Genomic DNA, 22,580 nt, shown 5'->3' on the forward strand with positions numbered 1-22,580 from the left:
CAGACACAACGCAGTGCAAGGGAATGATGAGGGAGACAGAGAGGTCAAGAGCAGCACCACACAACTTCGTCTGACAATCAGATAAGGCCATCAGCAAGGCAGCCCCTTTCAGCACCTACCATGCCATCATCCTCGTCTCGTGGGGAGTAGGTGAGCGTGCTGGAGGAGGATGGGGTCCGACGATGCTGCTTAAAAGTGTTGGTCCCGTCAGCTTTAAATTAATTAAAAAAAAATTAAGAAGCAAGCATTTAGGCTCCTACGTAACATTTCTGAGCCACAGGTCACTCTCTGTCCATGTTCTGGAATACCCAACATAATAAGGGCACAGAATTGTTGGAGTGAGTCCAGAGGAGGCCACGGAGATGATGTGAGGGCTGGAGCTCCTTTGCTATGAGGACAGGCTAAAAGGGTTGGGGTTGTTCAGCCTGGAGAAGAGAAGGCTGCGGGAGGACCTTAGAGCCGCTTCCAGTACTGAAAGGGGCTCCAGGAAAGCTGGGCAGGGACTTTTTACAAGGGTGTGGAGTGACAGGACGACAGTGAATGGTTTTAAATTGGAAGAGGGGAAGATTTAGATTAGACACTCGGAAGAAATTCTTCACAATGAGGGTTGAGAGGTGCTGGCCCAGGTCGCCCGGAGCAGTGGTGGCTGCCCCATCCTTGGAGATGTTGGATGCAGATTGGAGCAACCTGATCCAGTGGGAGGTGTCCCTGCCCACGGCAGAGGCTTGGAAGTGAATGATCTTTAAGGTCCCTTCCAAACTAAACCATTCTGTGATTCCATTCTATGAATCTAAAAATATCTGGAGTCCAGAGGCGTGCACAAACATAATCCAAGCATCTCCTCCAGGCAGATATTCGTTTTCTTATCTAAATCAGTGTCAAGTGCCACAGTTTATCTTCAGTAAAGTAAGGATATCTTTATTTCAAACTGCAATCAGAGCTCTTGCTGCATTCACACCAGGGCTAGACAGCAAGCTCCTCACCTCCTGGGCTTTGAGGAACAAAGCACAGGAATTTTAAATGCTCAAGTGAACTCACAGTGAGCTAAAAACGGCCCTGGGGTTTTTACCAGCATGTCCAGAGCGACTCACAGCCAGGCAGAGAGCAAAGAGGGGGATTTTAAGCACTGGCAATGATTGCAGGAGAAGTCACAGAGATAAATTGGGTTTGTGACTGAGCTCTGTATCAAATCCCATCGTACCATCCTGATTTCAGCAAAGGCTTCCCAGCGATGCCATTAACCCTGCCTAATGGGAGAAAATGTCTGTGCATGCTCATTTCCATCACGTCTAGTGAGCAGGTGCCATCACTGAGCACTTGAGCTGCATAACACTGACACCAGCCCTGACACCTGTTTGTAATAAACACAGTGCTTGTCCCAACAGCTTTGTGATCTGTACAACAACACTGGTAGGAATCATACACAACGCGCTGCAGAGAAGCTCTGTGCACGAAATACACTCACCCTTTGTGATGGTCGTCACAGCAGAGTAGGCTGGCCCAAAAGTGGTTTCCATTCTTGTCTAAAACATGAACAGGATAAAGGTCAGCGTGTATCACTGCAGCCCAGCGCCAAGGCTCGCTGCCTCTGCTAAACTGGTGAAAAAAATCTACATATATATCTCCCCAACTTTTACCTGTGGATATTGTGATTTTTAAGAAGCAAGAAAGTACCAACAAGCAAACTTGTTTTCCTCAAAAGAAAGAATGCAAACATGAACAGCAGCCCTCACCCCTGTGCTCTGCCAACACTGAGCCTTACCCCGTTAGTGTTTTCAGAAGTAGTGATGTTTGCTGTGCCACTGGAGAAACGATTGTAGCGAGCGTTCTTGTTTGAGCTCATAATCTAGGCCAGCATCCGTTAGTCATGGGAAGTTTGCTCTGCAGAAGAAGACAGAGAGTTCAGTTCATTGTCCATATCCTCCTGCACTCAGGGAACAACACTCTCCTATAGCACGACGCCCAAGCAGCGCCCAAGGAGACAGGGACCATGCACGCCAAGAATAAGCTGCTCAGGAAAGATCCTAAATCAGCGACCCCTTTCTGCCCAAGGTATAGTTAAGCCTTGGTGTTGCTGCTGCCAGCAGCAGAGTCCAAGGGCCAAACAGATGGAGCAGACATCTGCAGGGAGGACAGACGGGCCAAAAACAGTTTAACAAAACACAACCAAACCCCCTTTTTGCAGGACAAGAGCCAGCCACCAGCGAAGGATGCCTTGGAAGAAACCCCCCGCAGATGCTTGCAGCCAGCTGTTGTGGAGCTCCTGGTCCCTTTCAGATGTGCCTGCTTCTGGCCCCAGCTAAGCCAGCACTGCTCTAGCCAAGCTTTTGCGCTCCCACTGCTCCTATTCCCAGCTTTTAGGAAGGTGAAGCATCTTGAGTGTTCCAAACAATAGGTTTTCTCTATAAAGGAGATGACTGTGACTCCTCCTCTTTGGAGAATGGAGACCTGAGGCTCACAGACACACACACCCAGCAGAGCTGTGACCTGGGACCGGCCCAGGACCTCCTCAGCCCCGTCCCAAAGAGCGCACTCACCTCCCCACCAGCCCCTGCGTGACGCTGCCCGCACACAGGGCTCATGTCCTGCACTCACATTTCAAACACCACAAAGGTGATGCTCACAATGTCATCGGCCAACGCTCTGCTCACAGCAGACAGCTCAGCCAAGCCTGGCACAGCACGGCGCGTTGCTCGCTGCAGTTCTACCTCAGACAGCCTTCAGGCAGACAGCTGAGAGCAGCTGCACAGCCCAGGGAGCCACAGCCTGGGTCTCAACTCTCTGAAAAAGTTACAGTCCTAACCAAAGAAAACCCAACCCCCCAAACAAAACCTTCAAAACCAGTCCCAACGCCATGTCAATACCAGGGATCTGGATAATGTTTTCCACGCATTTGAAAGAGTATCCTGGCTGTTTGCAAATGCCAGATCCCCGAGGAGATGCTAAGCAGAGTTGCTGGAGTTGTCTCAAGAACAGCAGCGATGAAGCAGTGTTGTGCTGCTGCATCAGGGAGATCGGCGGAGTTTAGAGCTGGGTTCCAGCAAGTGAGAATTTTGGGACCGCCCATAAGGATTCTTTTGGAAATCACAGAATGGTTTGGGTGGAAGAGGACCTCAGAGATCTCCCAGTTCCACCCCGGCTGCCATGGACAGGGACACCTCCCACTGGATCAGGGTGCTCTAAGCCCCATCCAACCTACCCCTGAACACCTCCAGGGCAACAAGGCAACAATCATTCCCAGATGGAAAGAGAGGAAGCCCCTCTAGATGGATTGTGGGCTGTCTGGAGAGCCAGGCAGAAGCTTCATCCTCTTCTCATTTTCAGGGTGTGTCGCCTTCCACTGGAGAGGCACACATGGACACATGCCTCTGGAGATCGGCTAGTAATGCAAACTGCGATCTGGACTCTCCTTTCTTGGAGTTCATCTTTACTATTACTTCTTAACATGCAATTTTACTGGTTATGACAGTAAAAAATAAAAGTGGGGAAGAAAAATCTATCGTGGGAGAAGGCAATGGTGGGGATCCACTACTCACTAAATTGCATGGCTGATAGCAACCAGATGCAGGGAAGGGCCAGGCTTCAGCATCTGCACACCACAGGGATCAGCACAGGCTTTTGAGACCCAGTGACAAGCCCTAAAATTTCTACTTTAGGACTCAAAGCAAGGAAAATCCCAACTCCAGCAGTTGCAGAGAGAGATGAAAAAGCAGTGCTCTCCTTCCCTTTACTGCAGAAGCCCACAGGATCAACAACGGAGCTGCTTTCTGCCAGCTAGCTGTTTGACACTGCTGCCAACCCCATCACAGCAGGGAGAGGAATCACCTTTGGGATTTGTGTCCTGGCTCATCCACTGGCCCGTGCTGCCCACACAAGGGGTTTGGCAGGACTGGCACTGGTACCTCAAGGGTTTCGCCGGCTCTCAGCCCCTAGAACACACACACAGCCCTGGCTATTCCCAACACACAGCAAAAGATCTTTATAACCAACTCCAAAACCAAAAGCAAAGCTTTGACAGGAGACGTGGCCTGAGGAGAAGGGAAGGCAGAGTCTCCCGTCCTTCACAAACATCACACAGCCTGCCTGGTCCCAGCTTGGAGCCCGTTCCCAGTGTGGGAATCACACTGCTGTGGGCACAGCGACACTGCTGGGATGTGTGTTCCAGGGTGAGATGTGGCACTGGGTCCTGCAGGAAGAGTGCAGTCAGGCTGGGAAGCGGATGGCAGGCACTATGCCCCCCGCTGCACAGGGTCCTATCACCAAGACACCTGCAACCATCTCCACCTGACACAATCAACAGCTCAGCGACGTGTCCTACACCTGCTTTGTTCTTCTTTCCCTCCTTCAGTTCATTGAACCTGTCTTTAAGGTTATTCACCATGGCAGAGCTGGCAAAATCATGCACAGCAGGAGTGTTTGTGGGAGAGCGAGGCCTTGTGAGAGAGGCAGGCATGGGGTTATCCTGCTCCAGCCGGGAAAAGCCTGTGGGCAACGGGAATTTCCTTATTTCACAGCCTGGGTGTTTATGACATAAGACACAAGCTTCTGTTCCTCTTACAACACCGCAGCCAGAACGGGAAGGGTTACGCATCCTTGGAAGTGTTGGCACATCATGGGGGAAACTATTGCAAAAGCCTAAACACTCCGTGCTGCCCCAACAGCCCCATGCATGGCAAGGAAAGCAGAGGCTGGGCTCGGCAGCTACAGCCCCTTTCTTGCTGCTTCAAGCAGCCAGGGCTCTCCTTGAGGACATAACTGGGCTTGTTCCACCTTGTCCTTCGGCAGTACCAAGGTGTTGCTCACAGTTTCTATCCATTAACTGATTCTCAGGGGAGCACAGCAATGTTCCAGACCAAAGCACGGAGGAGATGGGCTCAAACACCAAATCTTCTGCAGAGGCAGCCACAGGACTGCCACGCTGGCCTTCCTGGTTGGTATCTCTGGTAGAAATAGTGCCCATAAGCACATGCAAACCACATTAACAGGGCTTAAAGAACACAGTCAGGAGGACTATCAGCATCTAGTCCAACTCATAAATCATAGGCTGCAGGAATGTGAGCGAGCTACAGCAGATCGTGGAGACAAACATCCCTCTGGGCAGCAGGCAAGGGTGGAGCTTAACGGCCACTCCTCAGGTTACGGGAGATGCAAAGGTTTCCCAAGAACCATGGCTGGGTAAGCTTGGTCAAGGTCACAGGGGAAGATGTTGAATAAAGAGTGAGCAGTGAAATTGCTAAGTTTGCAGGTGACACCAAGCTCTGTGGAGGAGTCAAATACCACGTTGATGGTAAGGAACTCAAGAGCCTTACGAAACAGAGGAGAAAAAAAGTTTGGAGATGAGTTTTTATGGAGGTAAGAGTCAAGCAATGCATCCAGGGAAAAACGCTGACAGCAGGCCCATGCGATGCTAAGCTCTGTGCTGGCAGCTGCAACTCAGGAAAGAGACACTGGAGTATCCGTGGACAGGGAGCTGCAATTCTCAGCCCAGAGGGGAGCAGCAAACAGGCTAAAACATGCTGAGCAGCATCACAAAGGCTGCAGAGGACAACCACAAGTGTAATTTGGGTGCTACAGAAACCTCGATGTACTTGTGCTCCGAGTATTATAGTTCTGGGGCAAAGCAGCCAGGTTCATGCGTTCTCCATGAACAGCATCCACTTTCCAAGATGCTGCTGAGGGAGTGAGTGCTGGGCAGACCATTCCTGACACTCAGGGGGACCTCCCCAGGGCTAGGCTTGTACGCCGAGAGCTCCAGACACTGCCAGAAGAACACAAAATGTGAGCAGCTCAGTCTTCCAGCAGCGCATGGCGCTTCCACTCAGTGGGTCTTTGCTACTGGGGAGCAGAAAGAGGCTTTTCATTGTTTACAAGTCTTTCCACTGCTCTTAAAAGCCACGCAAACATTTCTGAGCAGCTTAAAATGAGACCATAATTATACTGAGCTGTCAGCAACAAAAATAAGTGATATTTTTAGTTGCTGCTCTTACCAGGGCCTCAACTGACGGCAGAGCAGAGAGCACATTTGAGAGCTGTTTGAACACTGTCGCTTGTCTGCGCCAGTGGAAATCACTCTGTTAGGTACTTTTTCCTAAAAGGTAACGAGTCCTTGGGTAGAAAAACTTTTTGCAATAGTTATGTTAAAACCTGAAGTGGTAACTTTCAACTGTGCCTGTAACTGGATCAAAAGTGGTTGCTGCGGTGGAACAAAGCATCTCATTTTCCCCAAAACCCTAAAATCGTGTTAGAAGTTAGAACACAGGCCAGCGTTCAATGCTGTTTCCATGACACAAAGCTATACTTAAAGTTTTACTTCCATTTTAGGAAGTCTGGAAGCATCCACCTACTTTTTCTCACGCATAGGGCCATAGACAAGGGTTCGATGGAGCCTGACCCCTGCAACTGAGATCGCTCATCAGGGCTCAGTGCCTACATGGGGGCCAGGCTGGCAGAAATGGGCAGCTCACAGCTCTTCCACACAAGCACCTTAATCAAAAGGTGCTTCAAAAGCTGTCCCGAACATTACAGTACTGCATGCTGTTCCCTTCACAGCTTGATCGTTTCTGCATCCTCAAAGAACAGAGCCATTCAGGGGCCTTCAGACTATTAAACTGTGGATTTGTTGAAGAACAAAAACAAAAGCAAGAGAAGGCTCCAGGGAGACTTTAGAGCAGCTTCCAGTACTGAAAGGGGCTCCAGGAAAGCTGGGGAGGGGCTCTTGATCAGGGAGGGCAGGGATAGGGCGAGGGGGAAGGGTTTTCAGCTGAAAGAGGGGAGATGGAGATGACATCTTAAGAAGAAATGTCTTCCTGTGAGGGTGGGGAGGCCCTGGCCCAGGTTGCCCAGAGCAGTGGTGACTGCCCCATCCGTGGAGGTGTTCAAGGCCAGGTTGGATGGAGCTTGGAGAAACCGGATCCAGTTGGAGGTATCCCTGCCCATGGCCAGGGGTGGGACTGAATGGGCTTTGAGATCCCTTCCCACCCAAATCTTCCTATGATTCTATGAAAGCCATTGTTTGGAGGCTTCAATCTTGGTTGCTCAGTTCAGGAGCAGCTGGAGCTCAGACAGAAACCCCCTGGACAAGCAGATCCTAAGCTCCCTTGTGCAGCTCTCATTTCTGCCCTGCACAACGCCGAGCACCAAGCAAGGCTGTGCCCAAGAGACTTGCCCATGAGAAACAGAAACCAATCCATCCTCGGCCACTCTCGACTGGTAACACACCACCAGCACCAATAAATACACTCTGGTTTTAGCAGAGGCTGCACCCATGTCCTCTAAGGAAGCCAGAGGAACTCTTGCCTTACCTGCTGTCTTCTCCTTTCCTGGAGCTACACTGCGAGACTCAAGGCAATTAAAGTTCCTATACTGCTTCATTCCTTGATTGCTGTGCAGTCACCGAGGGCTCTTCAAAGCGCTTTGCCTCATGGGTGGCTGCACTCCTCAGGAATGGTTTAACCACTCCTCTCTCACAGTATGGCATTCTTCCAGATTGAAGTCCTAAGAAACCCAAGCCCCAACATTACTGAAATTGCACAAAGCATCACTCCCACCCCTGCTCCCCCCAACATCCTCCAAGGCTTTGAAGACCCTGACGCGATCTTACTTGCCCTCTGGATGCAGTGAGACCACCTGAAAGACCCCTCTGAAATGCATCAGCTCCTTCACAAAAAACATACCTAGTTCAGTCACCTGCTCTTTTTATGCACAATTTCCTTGGACTTTGCCACTGAGAACAAGCAGAGGAGCAGAATGTAAGGCACTGCTAGGAACTGCTGTGGAAGGACACCGTGGTGTGTTACAGGCAGCACGTCAGCCAGGCAAAGCACTGTCAAACTGGTGATGTCCCGCCCCTTGGTAAACAAGCATTGGATCCACTGATTTCTTCAGGAATCCAGGATGTGGACACTTCCACTGTGGTAAAATCTACTGACGACTTTCAGACAGAAGCACCATTCGGTGTCCCATAACCCCCTAATGCCACGCTGGGAAAGATGGATTCAGTTCCTGCCCTAAGGTACCACCACCAGCCGCACGGCACCCACGATGACCTGGGATGCTGGGGAGAGGGAGCCAGAGGCACCGCTGCTTCTTACAGTTTTGCTTACAGACTATCAAGGATTTCCCATTTCTGAAACCACCAGAAACAACCTCAGAAACTCTCACTGGGTTGCTACACAGTCAGGCATTACATATTCTTGCGAAGGTCACTCCCAAGGACCACAAAGTCAGCACCACACAGCCCCAGCTTGCTGGACAAGTAGTAGGCACCCATTTCTACACTGGCGCTGGAGTTCAGAGCCCTCCTGCTTCTCCACTAGGAACTGGACACAGGGGTGACCGCAGTTCCTCCCTCACTACTATCCTGAGCGCTAAAGCAGAGCAGCATCCGGGGGAACCCTGCCGCCACAGCCCCAGCACTCAGAGCAAACGCTTTACCTTGGTGGAAGCTCACCATGGGTCATCCAAGCCAGCACGGAGCAGCGAAGCCTGGCCAGATGCCACCATGATCAAATTCCTAAGCTGTGGGCAGGCTTTTCCCCAGTCAAAAGTCTCTTCCACTATCAGTTCGCGTGTATGTGTGCATCGCTCTTAAGTGATGTAAACAGAAAGGCATGCAGAGCAGTGGGCGATATGTAAATTCAGCTGGAAAATCCCACAGCTCGGCCAATCTCCGCCTCGCAGCTTTGCTCTGGCTGCTCTGAGACCGAAGAGGTTCAGCCTAGTGCAGAACAAACAACTGCTCTCTTAGCACACAGATTTATTCCTCTGACTGCAAAAATCTCCAGGGACAGGAAGGTCCATCATTCACTTTAAAGGGAGCTTGAGTTTCTCACCCTCTTTAGATCGTTCCCAAACTACTCATAACGTGGAATCAAGCAGTGTAACAAACAGCAACACAGTCTGCTTGTAGAACCAATCCAGCTAACTAAGAATGGCACAGAAAGGCAGAGCTGGTGAGCAGGACTTGCCCGAAAGCCAACCACTGATGGGGAGGGACTTCCACTGCCAGGACAACCCCACACACACACACAGGAGGACAATGGGCTCCCACAGCTGAGGCTCACTGGTTGCAGGCACTGCCCTGCTCCAGCCTCCAAAACACCTCCTGTGGGTTTTACACCTTGTTAGAAAAGCAGCAGGGTAACTTTGACAAAGCCCCGAACCCGGGTGCACTAAGGGTAGTGGGAGCAGCCTCTGCGTAGATAAGTTGGGGAGCCACTGCCCTGGACCCCTGGCGAGCTGCTGAGCTTGGAAGAAGCGAGATGCGTACCCCCTGAGAGCAACCACCTGTGTCTCCTGTGCCCCAGGCAGCCCACGGGCAAGGGGACAGGCCAGTGTCAGTCCCATCACACCTATGGCAAAGGACACAGTCAAGGAAGGGAAGACAAGGGGCAGAAAAATAGGCGGGGAAGAGTTCCAACGGACTGACCTTGCCCATGTAATCCAAGTATCCAGTTACTGAAACCTGGAAGGATCTTCTCCCAAACGCCTTTCTCCTGGTACAAGTCAGGCTTAACTGAGACAACCCGAATGGCAGCAATAATCACACCACAGAAAGCTCCACAGCCATGGCCTGTAGGGGCCAGGAAGGCCCTAAAGGACACTCAGCCCACGAGATGACTGATGGCTGAACACCAGCTGAAGTTGCAAAACCTCCTCCCTGCTCAGGACCAGCCCCGGCTGGTGTGCAGCCACTCTGGTGGCAGCTCACAGCCGAGCAGGCACTGGCACGTGGCACTTGCCAACTTCCCAGAGCCCACAGGCCTCCCTGTGGCTCCAGCAACGCTGCTGTGTTTGTGGAGCCCGAGGAAGAGAACATTTGACTGCAGAAGGGTTTCAGTCAGAGGACACAAACACACCTGAGGGACTTCACAAGTGGCTTACAGCCATCTAAGGTTGTGCTGCCACCGGAACAGGTGGCTACGGGCCAAGCCCCTCCACTCACTCCCACGCTGCAGAGTGGCTGGTGTCACCATGTGATCCCCCAGGACAGGAAACCAAACTGTCTGAAAACTATGGATTTGGAGATTTTTTTTAACTTGGGTTCAAGCAGCACCATGGAAATTCACATTTGGGTGTTGCCAGAGAAGGTACCTGCATTCCCAACTGAGTGTTCTGGTCACTCCGGTTCAGCTCAGGTTGCTCACTGCCACTAGGTAAAATTTAACCTCGTCACCTTGACACTTCCCTTTCCGCTGGGCAGTTTCACACCCAGGCAGCCACCACTACAGCAAACCGAACAGCAGAGCTGGAGCTTTCGGACTTATTCCAGCCCTTCTCAGCCTTACAGGGACAGCAGCGCCCAGGGAGGAGGCCCCCAAGGCTTTTTGGGGGACCCAGCAGACTGCAGACAGTTCCCTGCTCCTACACTTTCCTGCATGACGCACTGGAGACCTCCAGACTCTTCGATCTCACTCTGTCCAGGTGTGCAGCAAGGAAGTGCTGATCCTTTGCCAGCAGTCACCACCAGCTCTCCGGACTCGCAGTCAGTAGGCATCTGCACCACATTCAACACGCGCACAGCCCCAGGTTTTGGAAGAGCAATGGGTTATTGTCACCACAATGTCTTCTTGTGCACTGCCTCCCCTCCTTGCACAGCTCCAAGGAACGCACGTGTCAGCTGTCATAGACACGTGTGACTTTCTCACACCTCCTTCCCTCAGCAAGGGCTTTCTGGAACCGTCTTGCACTCAGGCAGCCCCTCCCTGCACACCCAGCAAACAGGAGGCATTGACAAAGGCTTAGAGCCAAAACACAGCAGCTATGGAACAGGAACTGTTTAAGGCAGACCAGAGAAGTCACGGCTGCCCAATCCCTGGAGGTGTTCCAGGCCAGGCTGGATGGGCCTTGGAGCAGCCTGGTCCAGTGGAAAGTGTCCCTGCCCATGGCAGGGCTGGTATTAGATGGTTTTTGAGATTCCTCAACCATTCCTCAAACCATGCCAGGATTCTATGAACTGAAGACATCTCTGGAGTGACAAAGGAGACAAAATTAAAGTGCTGGAATTGAAACAAAGTGTCTGGCAACATCGCCAGAGTTGAAATAACAACTTCTAGGCCTGAGTTCTTCACAGTCCCATTACCCCAATGGTACAACAGCCTGGACCTGGCTTGCTATGCACACATCAAACCCAACTGCCTTTACATACCAGCTCTCTGTTCAGATGCTTTGGCCCCTGTAGAGCCTGCCCGAGCTGTTGTTTGACACCCATGGAGCTCAAAAGCAAGCTGAACTGGACAGAGGTCCTCGCTGCTAGCTTTCACGCACACATGAGGATCATCAGGCCACAGCTGCAGATCAAAAAGGAGGGAAGTGTCTGCCAGAAGGGCAGCAGCTGCAAGCTGGCAGCCGGACAAGACAGAATCGCACAGTTGAAATGAGAAGATGACAGCACAATTACACTGCTTGCCCCGAGACGTGCAGTTGTCCCAGGGCAGGCATAGAGCTCCACCACCAACTCTCCCACATTGCGCAAGGTGTGAAACCAGAGCAGAAGGAGATGGGGTTACGAGAAGACAAGAGAGAACCAGCAGCAACACGCACCCCACATCATGAAGCAACTGAGCAGAAAAAATTACAAAACTCAGGATTCGCCATCAACTGAATGAGACAGGAGGCAATGGCTGAGCTCCTCTGCACACCTGCAACACCACACTGGCACTGGCACCCAGTTTAAACCCAGCAACAAACCGTTCAAGGTGGTGGCAGCCCAAGAGCTGCTTTGGAGATGCTCTAGGGAGCCCCAAAGCTGTCCCACAGCAACTGCAGGACCTGCCACAAGCCCCGAGGTAGACCCACAGCCCCTGGGGGAACCACCACAAGCCCGGAGTTGAGCCCTCAGTGCCCAAGGGAGCTGTCACACGGCCAAAGAGTGACCCCCAGTGCCCGGAGGAGCTGCCACAAGCCTCAAGCAGGACCTGCGCACCCGGAGTGGAGCTACCACAAGCCCAAAGAGGGACCCACAGTGCCCAGGGAAGATGCCACAAGCCCAGACCCGAGTCTGGCAGCCGTAGGAGAGCCACTACAAGCCTCGAGCAGCGCCCACAGCTACCGGGGGAGCCATCACAAATCTGAGCTGAGCCTGGCAGCCCTGGGGGAGCTGTTGTAAGCCTAGAGCTGAGCCTAGCAGCCCAAAGGGGAATTGCTGCAAGCCCCAAGCAGGGTCTGGCAGCCCTGAAGGAGCCACCACAAGCCCCAAGCGGGGCCCGCAGCGCCAGGGGAGCCGCTCCAGGGCCGCCCCGCAGCACTCAGCAGAGCCACCATAGCCCAAGCGGGCCCCGCTCGCCCAGCGGAGCTGCCATAAGCCCCGAGTGGAGCCGGCCCGCGCCCCCAGCCCACCCATACCCCTTGCCGAGCCCCCACCGTACCTGGCAGCGGCGGCCGGAGCGGCGGCGCCCGGCCCCGGCTCATCGCGCCCTGGGCCTGCTCCCCGCTCGCCCAGCGGCTCCGCTGCCGCCCGGGCCGGAAGCGCCGCGCCTCGCAGCTCGTCGGGACTTGTAGTCCAAAATGCCGCTTTACTCTCGCTCCCCTGTAAGGCTTGGACTACCAGTCCCAGCATCCCTCGCGGCGCCGCGCGGGTTGGCGCCTTTACGCTACAACCGCTGTTGCTACTGGCTCGGTTCCGCGCTCCCCGGGGGCCAATCAGGTTGACGGCGCGCCACCGCCTCGGGCCACGCCGCGCCGCGCTCCGCCATTGGCTGGAGGAAGAGAGGCGACCAATCAGCGCATGCGGAGGGCGGGACGGCGATCACCCCAGCCGCTCGCGATTGGCTGAGCACGAGGGCGGGCTGGCCAATGGCGGCGCGAGGCAGGCAATAAAAGGGGCGGCGGGGGCACGTGGATGGTCTTTCCGGTGCGGAGGTGAGATGTGAGGGAGGGGTGCGGGAGCGGGAGCGATACCGATACTGGTACTGGTACTTTAGGGGGCCGGGGATGAGCACCATTTCCCTTTCTGACACCTCGTCTGAGGGCTGCGGTCCCTGCGGAGGATGCGTGGCTGAGGCCCGGGGAGCGGCGGCGGGGCCGGGCGGGGCGGCGGGGCCTGGTCTTACCGCCTTCTGCCTTCTCTCCCCAGGGCCCGTCGGGAACGGGATTGGGAACCAGATCGCAGCAGCGAGGAGCGGGGCAGGGGCCTCCTGGAGCCCAGCCTGCTGGACGGCTGAAGCAACGCCGGGCTGGGCTGATCTTAGAACTGTGGAATGGTTTGGGTGGGAAAGGACCGCAAAGCCCATCCAGTCCCACCCTTTGCCATGGGCAGGGACACCTCCACGGGATCCGGTTGCTCTAAGCCCCATCCAACCTGGCCTTGAACCCCTCCAGGGATGGGGCAGCCACCACTGCTCTGGGCAGCCTGGGCGAGGGCCTCCCCACCCTCACAGCAAAACATTTCTCTCTTAGATCTCATCTCAATCTCTGCTCTTTCAGCTCAAAACCATTCCCCTCATCCTGTCCCTGTCCTCCCTGATTAAGAGCCCTCCCCAGCTTTCCTGCAGCCTCTTTCAGTGCTGGAAGCTGCTTTAAGGTCTCCCCAGAGCCTTCTCTTCTCCAGGCTGAACAACCCCAACTCTCTCAGCCTGTCTCGTATGGGAGGTGCTCCAGCCCTCCGATCATCTCTATAGCCTCCTCTGGACTCACTCCAACAGCTCTATGTCCTTCTGTGCTGAAGACTCCAGATACAGGGCTTCATGTGGGGTCTTACAGAGCAGAGGGGCAGAATTCACTCTCTCACCTGCAGCCCAGGACACAGTTTTCTGGGCTGCGAGTGCACTCTGCCAGCTCCCATGGAGCTTCTCCACCAGCACCCTCAAGTCCTCTTCAGGGCTGCTCTCAAGTACATAAAAAGCTTCTCAGGTAATGTTTTTTCCCAAGTTCAGCCTTGTAATTCTGAAATTGCTGTTGTATCTCCACTTGAGTCTCTATTTTGGCAATGTCACAGCTTAATAAAGTTGTCAAAAGACATCTTTTCTGTTTTTTGGTTTGTGGTTTGGGCACCCAGCAGATGTTTTTGAAAGGGAACCAGAGCACCTTCAAATCCATGCTGCAGCGTAGCCCATGTCCCTTAATTCTGGGTGCACTGGAGCACCAGAATCTATGCATGTGGTAGAAGAACCCAGAAAGGTTCAGGAATGAAGGATTGAGCAGTGCAAGGGTGGATGTTGGGAGATGCAAAAATACCATTGTAGCCACAAAGATCATTAAAAAATTTTATTAACAGGAATGAAACAAAAAGCTGTAAACAAGAGCCAGCAAAAAAGAGAGATTGCACGTGATGTGGAGTCCGGCTCTTTGAATGTACCGAACAATGAATTCCTCATCATATGGTGGGGAGAGGATGCTGGGCTGAGGAGGAGCTTTGGGACCAGGCTGGCGTTGGGAGACGACGACGTAGGGAGGGAGAAGGGACCAAGTCTGCCTTTAGGTTTAACACCATGACATCGGTTTTGGCTAGTGCTTCCCTACAGATACATTGAAAGTACTCCAGAGGGCAGCATTTACATCTTGTTTAAATCGCTTCTTAAATCGATTTTGGTCCCAACAAGTTAAAAAGAGTCATCAGCTTTTTCTACAAGAGTCAAGGCTACTCCCTGCCTTGCAAGGAAAGAGGGAAGGCAACGACCTGGTGGGAGCACTAAGAATGCTGTTTATTTTTTTGCTTTAGGGAGCCTCCTTGTTGCTTCCGGGCAGCAACCAGCACCTCTGGACCCGGGCTGCTGCTGCACTGCTGGGAAAACAGCACCAAAGGCAGATGTGGGCACACTGGTGGTATTTGAGCTGCCTGACCTGTTCTGTGCCTCTGCTGGGCTGGCCCTTCCTGCACAGCTCAGGTACTAAAACACCGGTCGGCAGCAAGCTCGGGGCTAGAGGAAATCCCAGCCTCTTTTTTAATTAAACTCAATTAGCAGGGGTGTGCTACACAGCCATCAATGGGCATGGAGGTGGCTGGAAAATAAGCGGCTTTTTTGTAGGAGGCACTGGTTGAGTAGCAGCCATGGGAGCAGAGCGAAGCTCACCGAAGCAGTGGGGAACAGCGAGCTTTATGGATTCCTGTGCTTAACAGTTCCCAAGCACATTCAGAGCCTCCTGTGTTCTGGCACTGCTTGCAAACTAACTTGTAGCAGCCATTGCCACCTTCTAGAGCAGGTAAAGGCAAAGGGAGTTAATCCAGTTACTTGGAGAAAGCCTTGGCTGAGGAATGAGCGGCTGCTGCTCCAATGGGAGCAGCTGTGCCAGTGCTGCCAGTCCCTTTGGCTCTGCTGAGTGGGTCACGGGAGTCCTGACCGCCATCCCCCCCAGGCCCTTCCTTCTCCTGCTGTGCCCAGCAAGAATTCCTGCAGGAACGGCTTCTCAATAAATAGTTAATAAAATTTCAATCACACAGTTGAAAGACTCATTTCTCCCTAAAAAACTATTTGGGAAAACCTGCTCTGTTGGCAGTAGCATCTTGTTTCGTCCTGTTCTTGTGCTGGACCCATTTTGGGCAGGAGCTGCTGCTGTTTCTGGAGTTCTGAGCAGTCCCAAAGCATGGGCAGTAGCCCTGAGGTCCTTGTGCAGGTTGGGACTTCAGTGCTGGAGCAAAAACCCCAAACTGCCTGCGAGCACGGTGGTGCCCGGCTGGAATGCAAAGGAAGGACGAATGTATTTCAGGCGGTTCAGCACGGTGGGCACCTGGGGCTGTGCAAGAGGAAATTTCAAAGAAGAAAATGGCCAAAGGCCAAACGCTTGATCCAAATTCATACTTAGAAGTGCAGCTTTAGAAAAGCCAAATGCCTGAACAGACCAAAGGGGCGAGGAGTCCATTGAAAAGAGCTGGCAGGAGAGTCTGCAACCTTTAAAATCAATGCCTACAGCGTTCCCCTCAGCTTTCTTCCCTGAAAAGAAAGTGCTGTCCCAAGAGAACTTTGAAGATATTAAAGCATTGCTGCAGTCTAAAAATACTATCACGCTTAGATGAAGGTATTTAGAATAAGCGGCGATGCAGTGGATTTCTTCTCAATTAAAGTACTAGAAACGGCGGTAGTAAGAGAACCAAAGCCTTTCCCGAACAGAAGAATGCTCAGGGATCTCCGTACAACAGACGGGTCAGCAGGAGCTTACGCACACAGACAGCGAAGCTCTTGGCTTCTGCAGGGAGGAGGAGAAGCCTTCACCGAGGAGGTGTCTTACACCACGTGGCAGAGGGACAGACATACGTAACAACTACAAAAACGGTTGCCTCGAAAACAAGTCTGTCCCGTGTGCCCCAGGCCTGAACAGCTGAATTCCAGGCATGTGGGGAGAGAAAGGGGAATTTGGGACATTTTCCTACCCAGATGTTTGGTGTGGAAAAGGCATTTGCTCCCCTTATTCAGAATTCCTCCTAACACAAAAGAATTCTGCTGCCCCAGCCGGGTCTAGCTGCCTTCCCCGGCCCTGGGAGGAGCAGTAGCAAGACCCCAGCCCACCCGCCCCTTCCTGGGCGCCCACCTGCATGGGGACAAGCGGCTGTGAGCCAGGCGGGAGCAACCAAAGGGAAGCCATGGGGCTCGCAGAGCGGGTGGACACGATGGGGGCTCCGGGAGCAGCGCCTGGCACATGGCTGCAGCCCGGCCAGCGGCCACTCCGGCCAGGAATGCTTTTTTCTGCTGCAGCTTCCATTGCCCATGTCTCAGCTCACCTTTTAGGCAGATACAGACACGACAGACAGACAGACATGCACACATTGTCCACGAGGAGAGAGCGCAGCGCACAAACACTTGGCATGAGTCTCTGTACAAACACACTGAGCGCATTAGGACCTGCAGCAGCCCGAGCCTCGCACTTCCTTCTTCACGTAGTCGTGGAGCTTGAATTTGGGCTCGTTGGGCAGCTTCATGGCTCTGTGCTTCAGTTCCCTGTGGAAAGGGGAAAACCACATTACTTTTCTGCCTGCACTGCCTCACCCCGCTTAGGTGCACTCGGCTCCATCTGGATGATGAGACATTTGTATCTCATGTGAGATGGGCAAGGACTTGCCCACACGAGAGCCGCAGGTGGGAGCCCTGGGAATGAAAAAGAGGGGATGACAGTGCCAGTCTTTATCCCAAAGCCTGCTGGCCACACTGCAGGAGAAGCGCCCAGCACGGCCACTGCACCCATCACTTACTTTGCAATGGCTGTGAATGCTAATTCCACATTGAGGCCACTTTTTGCACTGGTCTCCATAAAGGGCACTCCGTACTCCTGCGGGACAAGACACACCCGTGTCAGAAACATCACCTGGGGGATCCCAGCCCAGCCCCAGCCAACATCAGTGCCTGCCGCGGGAGCTCACACCCTGCCGTGGACAGGAAAAGCTGCACGAGGGTTCATAGCCCAGGTGTTGCTTACACAGCTTTAGAAATAATATTTGAGGTCAAAGACATAAAAAACATTAGTGGGAGCTTGAGGAGAGGAGAGGAGAGGAGAGGAGAGGAGAGGAGAGGAGAGGAGAGGAGAGGAGAGGAGAGGAGAGGAGAGGAGAGGAGAGGAGAGGAGAGGAGAGGAGAGGAGAGGAGAGGAGAGGAGAGGAGAGGAGAGCAACACAAGGGAAGAATAGCAAAGTGCTCGCAGCTGTATTTTGGGTCGCACTGGTCTCCATTTGCCCATTGCATTGGTGCATGCCATCAAGGACACGTTGGTGCCCTCACCCCCCAACTCACTGCAGCAGGCAACACCTCACATACCTTGGCTAATTTTTCTCCATCTTCCCTTTTCACCACTCTGTCCTGGGCTGAATCCACCTGCCAACAGGAATGCCAAAGAGCAATTTGGGATGATCTGGAAGATCAGCAGTAGGCAACACCCACATCCCCTCACACCCTCCCAGGCTCCCTCCATCGCAGGACTGTCCGGGGAGGATGAGGAGGCTCCAGCGATGCCGTGGGGCCACACTCACCTTGTTTCCCAGTAACATGAGGACCACGTCTTGCTGTGCGTATTCATGAATCTCTGTCAGCCAAGCCTGGAGGGAGGCAGAGAGGCATTAGCAACAGCTCCATGAGGAGGAGGATGGGGGGCACCCCCTGTGGGAAGCGCTGCTGACCCTGAGCCATGCTGGGGCACTTTCTGTAGATGCGAGGAGGAGGTGGCTGGGGTGAGATGCTAAATGAAAAGCCCAGCTCAGAAACTCAGCTGTGCAGGGGGGGAGATGCAGGCAGGAGCAGCTGGTCCCATGGATCCCATGCGATCCAGCAGCACTTTGGGAGAGGAGCTGCCTCCTTCCCCGTGGTCTGGAAGGAGAAGGTGGCCAGCAGCCAGTGAAGACACCCTTTCCCAGAGCCCTGGAGATGAGCGGGTGCCCCACAGGGCCACCGAGCCCTGGGGACCCACTTTGGCTGCTGACCAAGCCCCAGCTCCCAAGGACAACGGCAGCCTTTCAGCCCTGCTGCCCACTCCATCTCGCCACAGGCACTTGTCGAACTTTACCCCAATTCCCCATCAGCTGAGATCTTAAGACTAAACCTCCCTTTGGAGGATAAGGCTGAGAGTTTGCTCTGGCATGTGCCCCATGCTGTGTTCTGCCCACACTGGCCCCGTGCTGAGCACACTCATCCCGGCAGGCAGCTGAACCTGCCTCCCCAAGCCATGGGGCGGCTTCCCTGCTCTCTAATCCAGCCTAATCGAATCAAACCTATCCTCATCACCAGCAATCCCTATCCTGTGTCTCTGAGTGCTGACACTGGGCTCACACCACTGCCCAGTGACCCCATTCCACCACCGCTCCTCACGCAGCAGCCGGGGACTGGGTCTGCAGGGCTGGGGCAGCACGAGGGGACCTCACAAGACCAGTGAGGAAGGGCAGACCTGCTGGGGGCAGGTGGATGTGCAGCAGGATGTGGCCCTTTCCCCTGCCCACGTTTGCACCAAGGCAGGTGGGTGCAATGTGGTGTCTGAGCCTGACTCCTTAGAACCCAGCAATGTAGAGGAGGACAAGGGAGCACCTTGCTTGGAAAAGCTGCCTGCGCTCCTTTATCAGAGCAAGTTCTGCAGGCAGTGCTGTAATTACACGCAGCATTAATTTGCCAGTGAATTGAATCCATCACCCTTTTCTATTTGCTATGAGAGGGACAACCTTCCGTGCCCGTCCTTTGGCATCCTCACAGGCAGCCCCACTGTCAGCAAATGACCATGGTTCGCACCTCCAACATGCATGTCCTGCACATGTTCCCCTCCTGCAGCCGACCCGCGACCCGGCCCGTCGCATGCAAGGGATGGGCAGGAAGGGCCTGGATACTGCCGTACCTGGATGTTGTCAAATGACGCTTTGTTGGTGACGTCGTAGAGCAGGAGCAGGGCTGCAAAGAGAGGGACGGTGCGTTAGGGACGCGGCTGTGGTGCCAGGCAGGAGCTCGGCCAAACAAGCCCAGGGCTCAGAGCATCACCCCAAGGCAGCGCATGCCACGCTGTGGGTGACACATGGGGACACAGTGTTCAACCACCACCGAGGTCCCTGCTGTGGAAGCAACTGTCTTAGATCCCCTATGGGCTGTGCCTTAGGCTCCTGGTGTTTTGCACCTCGACATCCAGAGGCTCCTCTATCCTTGGTGGGTGCTTCCCCCACGGAAGCCCCTCCAGTGATTCCCAATTTACCCAGCCTGGAGTTGCAGCGCGGGGCTCTGAAGAGCCAGAGGGAGGGGGTTTCCCCTGGGAAGCAGAGGTGGCTGTGCTTACCGTGGGCATCCCGGTAGTAGGCATGGGTAACGCTGCGGAAGCGCTCCTGCCCGGCTGTGTCCCAGATCTGAAAGGCAAACAGGAGCAGAGGGGTCAGCCACAATCCCCCAGCACCAAACCTGATGCCAAATGGCATAGTGTGAGCCCAAGAAGCTTCCTCAGCCGCTTGTTCCAGGGAGAGCAAATAGGAAACCTGACAAGTGCAATCAATATTGAGGCAGGCCCTCTTGCTCCTCAGCGCGTGGAGACCACGGTGCATGGCAAAGGGCTCCCAACACATCCCTTAATCGGAAAATCCATCCAGCAGATGGATGCGTGGCGAGCTGCTAATTTAATTTATCAGTTTTTAATGCAGCCAGACGTTTGCAGAGTGCCAGGGCACGGCTGGGGGCAGATCAGCGCTAACGATGTTATTGAGCTCTGGGCCAATGGGTCAGAGGAACCGCTGGGTCTCAGGGGGGCCAAAGCAGCTCCAGCTGCAGGGGGACACAAACCTCCTGCATGTCCCACAGGCTGGATGCAGGCTGAGCCAGGGAATGTGGATCCCTTCAGAGGATTTCCATCCCTCTCACCATCCTATAGCTCTTCCAAAGGAGGAGAAATGCTGGGTAACCCCCCCAGGCGCTGCTCTGGTCCGCAGTCACCAAGTGGTGAGGAGGCAGGTGGGCTGGGACAGGGGCCACCATAGCCAGAACAGCCCCAGCCTCAGGTGGGGTCCTGCCGAGGGGACACAGACACCAAAAGGGCTGGACCAGGGCAGGAGATGCACCAGCAAAGGGCAGAGATGGGGGACACACTTCTGGGGTTCCCTCTGCCGCGGGGCTCTGCCCAGCCCCGAACACCCGAGGAGAACGGGAGCAGCTCCCAGGGTTATGGGGACCTACCTGCAGCTTCACCTTCACCCCATCCACCGTCAGCACCTTGTTCTGAAAGAGAAGGGGAAGGGTGGTGAGGAGTGAGTTCTTTAACCATGGCCACAGCGCCTGTTGGTGCAGTTGGCACTGCAGCTCAGCCAGGAGATCAATCCTGGTGTCTGCAGCAACCTGCGCCTCTTGGATGCTTCAACCTGATGGAGGCTGATGGAGTGTGGTGTGCGGCTCCAGCTAGAAGACCTCTGGCAATAAATTAATGAGCACCAGCATCCCACCTTAACGGCCTTCACAAGACACAGCAGCTACTCCACATTCAGGCAGCAACTTAAAAATAACTCCTCTTCCTGCTGTTTGCACCCACTTTTCTCCCAGGGGTACCAGTTTCTCACGTCGGGGTTTATTTTCTCTGGTTTGCTTGGTTTTAGCAGGAAAAGAGGAAATGAAGGAGGAGAAAAAGCAGGGCTCCTCCACTGTGGGGTTTTCCCCAAAGCCAAGAGGAAACTTTTTGTGCCTGCTTGGAGCACGGCCAGGCAGAGGAGTTATGGGGGAGCCCATCGGTGCCGCTCAGGGTGGGTAAGAGATGGATCCTGACTCCATCCCAGAGCAACTGCCAGTGGCCAGCTGCACCCGGCTCTCTGTGCTGCAACCAAATGCAATCCTAAAGATCCAGCAGTCCCAGGGGAAGAGCAGAGATTAATTTGCCTGCTCAGTTCACAGCAATTAGTGCAGTAATCAGTAGGACGTGATGAAAGCACTGCCAGGGAACAGTGCACCGGCCAGTGAGGGCAGCCATTCGCTTCTCCGGTGATGCTAGGTTTAAATCCCATTTCCCTGGAGCAGGCGTAGGGTGCCCTCTCCTCTCCGGGTGTGTGGCTGTGGCACGGCCAGGACTGCCTTGATCCCAGCTCAGCCCTGCTCCCACCATCTCCAGCACCAACCAGCAGGACCACAGGCTTTGCCCCAGCACCAGACACAGCAGCAGCTCTGGTGCCACCAAAACCCTTCCAGGCAATCCGCAGCACACGCATGCCAAGAGCCATCCCTGCACATCCCTTGCCACTTGGCAGCAAGGACCATGCACTTCAGGATGCCAGTGCCAAGCACCACCAGTGCCAGTGGGGCTCTTCATTGCTATTTTGATGGTTTTAATTGAGGCAGAGGGAACATCCGGTTCCTGCACATCTACACTCACTGAACAGCGCGGTTATGGACAAGGAGGAGAGGGCAGGACTGAGCCAGAGTGCTAATTTTACACTATCTGCTAAAGCAGGCGCAGGGGAGACGATGGCAGTTTATAAATACCTTCAAAGGCAGCGACTGAGATGAGGGAGCGGAGTGATTCACAGCCCGGGAGCAGTGAAAATAGGCAGCCAGGCTGTGGAGTGGGAGTCGAAAGGGCTCAGGGAGCTGGTGGGGGCTCAGGACCAGCTCACTGTGCCCCCCGCCCAGAGCCAAGGCTTTCCCCAGGACACAAAGCCTGGGCTGCTGGAGGCTTGAAGTGCTCAAACCCGAAGGTGTTCCCTGCCATGAGGTGCTCCGGGCACCTCCGCACGCCCAGGCAAGTGGTGGAAACTTGGGCTGGAAACACACAGCACGGAGAACGCGCTGAGCAAATCCAAGTGGAGGAGCTGCGCCTTCGCAGGGAACTATTCTGCCGGGCACTCACTTTGCAGGTGAGATGGGGCAGATTTACTTTATGCAGAAAATCCTATTTTGAAGCTCCTCCAAACTCTGGGTCCCCCGGGACTCACTGTAGGTCCTGGTGTCACATCAGAGGTGCCAGTGCATCCTGCGAGATGCAGGCGCTGGGAGCCCCAGGCTCCACACCAGTGCCATGCTCACCCAAATGCTGTCCCCAGTCGGTGGCAATCAGTTGCCTATGCCACCTGCCAGGGACTGCACCAGGGATGCTGTGCTAGGAGCTGCAGAGGATGGAAAACACTCCACGTTGGCCCCAGAGCTCCCAGCTGCTCCAGATCTCGGCACAATGACCAGCAACTCTCACGGGGGATGAGGGCCCTTGGGGTGACGGAGGATGACAAG

At 54.2% G+C, this 22,580-nt stretch overlaps 2 protein-coding genes across 5 annotated transcripts in view; both read right to left on the reverse strand.

The window, feature by feature from the left end:
- TRAF7 (TNF receptor associated factor 7) overlaps positions 1-12,523 on the reverse strand; it is a 33,898-nt gene extending 21,375 nt beyond the window's left edge. Inside the window, exons 1-5 of one of the 4 annotated variants that reach the window (XM_054081095.1) lie at positions 12,366-12,456; positions 7,302-7,494; positions 1,763-1,881; positions 1,466-1,523; positions 120-211 (exon numbers count right to left, since the gene is read on the reverse strand). In XM_054081095.1, the coding sequence (XP_053937070.1) occupies positions 120-211; positions 1,466-1,523; positions 1,763-1,843 (231 nt within the window). In that variant the 5' untranslated portion in view covers positions 1,844-1,881; positions 7,302-7,494; positions 12,366-12,456. Of the gene's footprint in view, positions 1-119; positions 212-1,465; positions 1,524-1,762; positions 1,882-7,301; positions 7,495-8,433; positions 8,570-12,365 lie in introns of those variants that run through there. The other 3 variants (XM_054081094.1, XM_054081093.1, XM_054081096.1) reach the window with 3 other exon arrangements.
- A 1,664-nt stretch (positions 12,524-14,187) lies between these two features.
- RAB26 (RAB26, member RAS oncogene family) overlaps positions 14,188-22,580 on the reverse strand; it is a 31,537-nt gene continuing 23,144 nt past the window's right edge. The window contains exons 3-9 of the mRNA XM_054081097.1: positions 20,550-20,591; positions 19,666-19,732; positions 19,237-19,289; positions 17,891-17,956; positions 17,679-17,735; positions 17,120-17,196; positions 14,188-16,868 (exon numbers count right to left, since the gene is read on the reverse strand). Coding sequence (XP_053937072.1) covers positions 16,766-16,868; positions 17,120-17,196; positions 17,679-17,735; positions 17,891-17,956; positions 19,237-19,289; positions 19,666-19,732; positions 20,550-20,591 — 465 coding nt within the window. The 3' untranslated portion in view covers positions 14,188-16,765. The remainder of the gene's footprint in view (positions 16,869-17,119; positions 17,197-17,678; positions 17,736-17,890; positions 17,957-19,236; positions 19,290-19,665; positions 19,733-20,549; positions 20,592-22,580) is intronic.

The sequence above is a fragment of the Cuculus canorus genome, chromosome 15 (assembly GCF_017976375.1).
Source record: "Cuculus canorus isolate bCucCan1 chromosome 15, bCucCan1.pri, whole genome shotgun sequence".
NCBI classification, from domain to species: Eukaryota; Metazoa; Chordata; class Aves; order Cuculiformes; family Cuculidae; genus Cuculus; species Cuculus canorus.